General features: G+C 31.7%; 1 protein-coding gene across 1 annotated transcript in view; it reads right to left on the bottom strand.

The window, feature by feature from the left end:
* Positions 1–4981: 4981 nt before the first annotated feature.
* SH3BGRL (SH3 domain binding glutamate rich protein like) overlaps positions 4982–7194 on the bottom strand; it is a 74080-nt gene continuing 71867 nt past the window's right edge. Inside the window, exon 4 of the mRNA XM_036270529.1 lies at positions 4982–6314. Within this exon, the coding sequence (XP_036126422.1) occupies positions 6282–6314 (33 nt within the window). The 3' untranslated portion in view covers positions 4982–6281. The remainder of the gene's footprint in view (positions 6315–7194) is intronic.

Raw genomic sequence — 7194 nt, 5'->3', positions numbered from 1 at the left:
AGGGGGACGGGGAAAAAAGAAAAAAACTCGAATGCAGCAAGAGAGAAGGAAGTCATTACTACAAGAGATCCTCAATGATCAACAGCCATTTTCTCATCAGATTTCATGAAAACTAGAAGGCAGTGAGTGGAATGTATTTAAAGTGCTTAAAAACATACTATCAATCAAAAATTCTATATTCAGCAAAACTATACTGCTCTAATGAAGGAAAAGTCAAAACTTTCCTAGATAAACAAAAGCTGAGGAGTGTGCTACTCCAGGCCAAACAAAGAAGTAAAACATAACTATGTAGGAATTTACACAGGTAAATATAAAAACTAATATTATTTAATTTTTGTTTAAAACTTCTTTTTTATTTCTCATCTGATTTAAAAAATAAATGCATAAAATTAATGACCTGTGTTATCATGTATAATGTATATTGTATAATGTATCATGTATAATGTATAAAGATGCAATTGTGATGACATAAAGGGGTTTTAGGTAAAACCTGTATAAGAGCAGAATTTTTATATGCTATTTCAGTTAAGGTGGTATAAATTCTAACTAAATTGTTATAAATCTAGAATATTAATGGTAATCTCTCTGGTAACCACAAAAATATTTCAAATATACACAAAAGGAAATGAGAAGGGAATTAAATGTCCCTACAATATATTATAAAAATAAAATACAAATGAAGGCTACAATTGAGGAGATGAGGGACAAAAATGGTATAAGACATATCAAAAATAGCAAAATAGAAGTTCTACTGTATTAGTAATTACTTCCAATGTAAATGGATTAAACTCCAATAAAAGAGCAGAAGTTGACATAATGGATTAAAAACCAAAATCTAAATACATGTTGTCTACAAGAAACTCACTTTATCTTTTTTCCTTTTTAACAGTTTTATTGACATACAATAAACTGCACATATTTAAATTGTACAATTTTCTAAGTTTGTACATATGTATACACCCATAAAACCATCACTGCAATAAAGGGAATGAACATATCCATCACTTTAAAAAGTTTCTTAGGAACCCTTTGTAAACCCTCTCTCCTGTCCTGCCCCCCGCCCAACTCCAGGCAACTACTTATCTGCTTTCTGTCACTATACATTTATTTGTGGTTTTTAAAGTTTATATAAATTGAATCATACATTATGTACTATCCATTTTCTGGCTTCTTTCACTCAGAATAATTTTTTTTGAGATTGAATCATGTTGTGGCATCTATTAATAGTTTATTCCTTTTTACTGCTGAGTAGTATTCCAGTGTATGAATACACCAGCATTGTTTGTCCATTGGCCCATTGTTTACATTTGGATTATTTCCAACTTTTAACTATTACAATTAAAGCTGCTTTAAACATTCATGTACAAGTCTTTTTGTGGAGTTATACTTTCATTTCTATTGGGTAAATTCCTAGGACTGGAATGACTAGGTCATACATTAGATGAATGTTTAACTTTTTAAAAAATTGCCAAACAGTTCCCCAAAATGTTTGTACCATTTTACATTCCCATCAGCAGTATAAGAGAGTTCCAGATCCTCCACACCCTCACTAATATTTGGCATAGTCAGCCCTTTCATTGTGCACATTCTAATAGGTGTGCATTTCTCTAGTGATTAATGATGTAAGACACTTTTATGTGCTCATTTGCCAACCACATTTCTTCATGGGTGATGTATCTGCTCAAATCTATTTCCCATGTTTTATTTCTTTTGTTTTCTAATTATTAAGAGTTCTTTATATATTTCATATACAAATCTTCTATAAAGTATGTGATTTGCAAACATTTTCTTCAATTCTATGGCTTAACCTCACATTCCTTTTCTATACTTTTTATTTTTCAATTATAGTTCATTTCCAATAGTATTTTGCATTGGTTTCAGGTATACAGCATGGAAGTTGACAATCATAGACTTTACAAAGTGTTCACCCTGATATGCCCAGTACCCACCTGGTATCATACATAGTTATTGCAATATTATTGACTATATTTCCTATCTGTACTTTACATCCCCAAGACTATTTTGTAATTACCAATTTGTACTTCTTAATACTTTCTTTCACCCAGTCCTCCAACCTCCGTGGAAGGTATTTTGCTAAGTGAAATAAAAGTCAGTCAGAGAAAGACAAAGACATGATTTCACTTATATGTGGAATAGAGAGAACAATATAAACAAACAAAGAAAACATAAATGGACTAGAGGACAAAGAAGACAGAATGATGGTTGTCAGAGGGGAGTGACACTGGGAAACTAAGGGAAAAAGGTGAAGAGATTGAGAAGTACAAATTGGTAGTTCCAAAACAGTCATGGAGATGTTAAGTACGGTATAGGAAATATAGTAATATTGTAATAAATATGGTGCCAGGTGGGCACTGGAATATCACAGGAAATACTTTGTAAAGTGTATGATTGTCTAAACACTATGTTGTACACCTGAAACTAATACAAAATAACATGGAATGTAAACTGTAATTGAAAAAATAAATTCACATAATATAAATATAAAAAAGAAAAGAAAAAGACAGTCCATGGAATGGGAGAACATATTTGCAAATCACATATCTGATTCAACAATAAAAAGAAATATAACCTAGTTGAAATATAAATAATCATAATCACATGAAAAGATGCTCAACATAGTCATCAGAGAAATGCAAATCACAATTATAATGAGATATTAATTTACAGCCATAAAAATGACTATATTAAAAAAGACAAAAAACAACTGTCAGCCAGAAAATGAAGAAATTGGAACCCTCATACACTGCTGGTGGGAATGTAAAATAGTGCAGTAATTTTGGAAAATTTTGGCAGAGCCTCAAATTTTTAAACATAGAACTACCATATGACTTATCTATACACTCCAGAAAACTAAAAACACACTTTGAAACAAAAAAAGTGAATATTTGTAGCAGCATTATGCATAATAGCCCAAAAGTGGAAACAACCCAAAGTCTGTCAACTGATTAATGTATTTTAAAAAATGATGATTAGCACAGCTGGTGTGGCTCAGTGGTTGAGCATCGACCCATGCACCAAGAGGTCGCTGGTTTGATTCCTGGTCAGGGCACATGCCCAGGTTGTGGGCCAAATCCCCAGTGGGGGCATGCAGGAAGTGGCCCCCTAAAATCAATAAAGACACAAAAAAATTTTAAATGATGATTATATCAAAATAATGAAATATTATTTGGCAATAAGAAAGGAAGTACTGATTCATCCTATAACATGGATGAAGCTGAAAAACATAGTACCTCAAAAAAGCCAGTCCCAAAAAAACAGATATTGTATGATTTTATTTATGTGAGATATTCATAATAAGTAAATACATAGAAACAGAAAGTAGATTAGTGATTGTACAGCACTGAGGGAGGGATAGATGGAGAATGACTGCTAATAAATACAAAGTTTATTTGTTCGGTGATGAAATGTTCTAAACTTAAATTGTGATGGTTTTACAACTCCCAATATGCTAAACATCTTCAAATTGTACACTTTAAGTGGATAAATTTTATGGTATGTGAATTATATATCAATAAATATGTTAAATGAGAAATTATGCTAAAATAACAATTGTATAAATAGTATGTTTATTATTTAAGTAGAAATTCAAATTTTGTTTGCTTCATAAAAGGAGATGACTGATAATATTCAGAGATGAGGTAGGGGAGGTAGGGATGGAAAACCAGAATGTTCAAATTAATCAAATGTGAATGTTTCTTAATCAGTTTCATTAGAATTTTTCAAAAGAAAAGAAAAAATAAGACCAATGCCAATCCTTCTATATTTTCAATATCCATAACTGAGTAATAAAAGTCATGTGAACCTTTCTTTATCTTTTTGCTGAATTAGTGGAATATGTGCAATTAAATCTAACTCAATAAAATTCTCTATATTTAGATTTTCCCAAGCAAGTAATTAACCATCTCTGTTTTAAAATTCTGTTTCTCTGTACATTCAGATTCCCAAAGAAGTGCTGACATTTAACAATACAATCAACAACCAATTTGTATTGTTTGGTGAAAATGGAAATCTTCTTGAAGGTCATATATTCTTAAGGGCAATACACCTCTAAAATGAAAAATAAAATATTAGCAGATCTGAGTTGTACACAGAAAGATGCTAAAAGTAATATAACAAATAGCACCAGTTATATTTGCTTGCAAATTTTGTGAAAATACTTCATAAAACTTACCTTAATAATCAATTTCACTTCCTTTTCTTGTATCTACCAGATATATAGTGTTCTGTTAACAAAATGAATGAGTTCATTTAGGAAGACTAAATCCAAACTTTTACTTTAAATTGTAAGGTACAGCTCTGGCCAGTTTGGCTCAGCGGTTGGAGCATAGGCCTGCGGACCAGAGAGTCCCAGGTTCGGTTCCCATTAGGGGCATGTATCAAAAATAAAAATATAAATATAAATTAAAAATAAGTAAAATAAATTGTAAGGTACAGTCTAGTAGATAGAAACACCTCAAAAAGAATCTATTTTTAAAGACTGTTTTTGACAGTGCTAACTTATTGTATACTAAAATAAAAGCAAAAATGTCCACATAAAATATTGCAAGTATCATCAGCAGCATTTAATAAAGATCAGGAAAAAATATTGACCAAATTTTTAAAACATTTTCCAGAGTCAATTACAAAGCACCGTTTTTTCTCTAGCATTCTCCAGAGCATATTTTTGTACAAAAAACAATAGAGTATTTCTTTGACTCCAGTGTGTATTGCAAAATTCAGGACCCTAAAAAGGAAATTTCAAAATTGCATTCAAATCGTTTTCTTTGTTAATTTTTTTATTATTATTTTTGTACGTGCCCCTAGCAGGAACTGAACCCAGGACTCTGATCTGCAGGCAGACGCTCCAACCGCTGAGCCAAACTGGCCAGGGCATTCTTTGTTATTATCTCTATTAAAAATATGCATTACTCATCTAAAATTACTATTAAACTATTTAGAAACTCCAGGAACACATCAATTATATTTCTCAAAGTACTGAGTTTATTTTAAAGCATCACATCAAGTTTGAATCTCAGTAAACAAAGCCATGTTTTCATTATATGTTGATTTTAACAAAGAGCACAGACTTGAATATATCAAATGATATAACATACTTTTAAAATATGTTTTATTAATAAAGTAGTGTGGAACTAAAGTACAATATATGTATCTTCTGGGTAAGTGATTTAGGCCATGATGTTTCTTGTCTTCTTAGAATTCACATTTTAAAAACTGACCCTTTTACCTGATACTTGTGCTATTCACTGGAATAAAGGCATAGAAAATATTCTCTATACTTAGATTAATGTATTCATACTATATGTGGCCATGCTGAAATACTAAAGTCAAATATCTGAGAGATAGTGGCATTTGTGATCACAATTTGTTTTAATAGGGGGAAACCAATAAGGCACTGTTAGCGAAGACCCCCAAAATAGACTTAAGCAGTGAATGTTTACCTATTTTATAACAGTTCATTAAAAGTCTGAGCTCTTTACAAAAGGATGTCGCTTTAAATGTACTCACCATCCCACTTCTATAACATACATATTCATATTTCACTGGGACAAAGAACTTAAAAAATGATTACATCATAGCTGAGTAGTTAAACAAGAAATTTGTCAACTGAATGCATCTATTTTTTTTTTTTTTTGGTGGGAGTCAACTGTTTTGCTCACTGAAATATGCAATGAAAGGCTACATTTAGAAGCCTGGAAAACCTGTAGTTCAGTACATAGAAGTTTCAACTACAAAAAAATGGGAATGTTATAATTACCATAGAAAATTACAATGTCTTCCATATCACAAAAATTACCTGAAACTACTTTTTAGTCACAATAACATCACATTAAAAAGACGTATGTTTTTGTTTACTAAAATTAATGAGGCAATTGGGGAACAAAAGATAAATTCTTTCTCACTCTCCTTTTCAAATTCCTCAATGTAGAGCTACAGATATACTTAAGCTGCAATAATAACACCAACAAAGTACACAAGTGTTTGCTTTTTAAGATCATTGAAGTACATAAAATGCCTTGGCAGATAACAAAACTATTCCATGACATCTACTTAAAATTTTATGTTCATCTCACATTCTCCTCATCATAATATTCACATTTAAACGATTTTCAACATCATTTTGATTGTTTGCATGCGAAAATACCAACTAATCTATTATTTCAACACTAAGCCTATTTCTTCTGAAGCCAAGATAATTCTGCTATTTTATAAAAACAATGAAGACTCCTTTTCCAAGATGCTTAAGGCAGGATGTTTAGTGTTCATGCTTGCTGCTTTGCCTGAGCTTCTGCTTCCTGAAACGAAAAAAAACAAAACAGTAAGATTTAAATATCACAAAACAGACACCCATGTGTATTTTGGCTGGACTATATTAGCTTAAATTACTAACAATAGTCAAAAGCAGAAAGAGAGCCTTGGAAAAAACTGTCCTACCCAGGGCATGAATCCCCCTTGCAGTGTATCTACACTGCATACCATATCTGCTCAGTAGTCACTTAGCAGCTGTCCCAGTTATCAGATCAACTGCCATAGTGTTGCAGTGCTTGTGTCCAAATAACCTTATTCTACTTAATAATGGCCCCAAAGTGCAAGAGTACTATTGCTGGTAGTTTGAATATGATTTTAAAACAGCCGTAAAGTGCTTCCTTTATGTGAAAAGGTAAGTACAGTACAATAAGAAATTGTTAGAGATCACATTTACATAACTTTTATTACGGCATGTTGTTATCATTGTTCTATTTTATTATTTTTGTTGTTGTTACTCTCTTACTGTGCCTAATTTATAAATTAAACTTGATCATAGGTATGTATGTATAAGAAAAATCATAGTATATATATAAGGTTCAAGACTATCCACGGTTTCAGGCATCCGCTGGAAGTCTTTGAATGTATCCCCTGTAAATAAGAGGTGATTGCTCTACCATCATGTGCAGGCACTTCCCAATGCAGTGGTTTCTGTTGCTGCTTCTGTAAAAGATGCCTTAGTGTCACTTCAGAGTTTTGGAATCCCTAACAGCTCTAATGTCACATCCTCTGTGATCTCTTCCCTAAACTCCTTACTAGTAACGTATGATTATTTCCTCTGGACACATATAGCACTTAATTACAGCCAACTGTATAGAATTTGCCATAATATGTCCTTTTAATTGTTTTCACATGTCTTAAATTATAATT

This window comes from Molossus molossus, unplaced genomic scaffold (assembly GCF_014108415.1).
Source record: "Molossus molossus isolate mMolMol1 unplaced genomic scaffold, mMolMol1.p scaffold_m16_p_2, whole genome shotgun sequence".
NCBI classification, from domain to species: Eukaryota; Metazoa; Chordata; class Mammalia; order Chiroptera; family Molossidae; genus Molossus; species Molossus molossus.
Note: the sequence above shows the minus strand (reverse complement) of the source record. Positions and strands in the feature narration are given on the sequence as shown.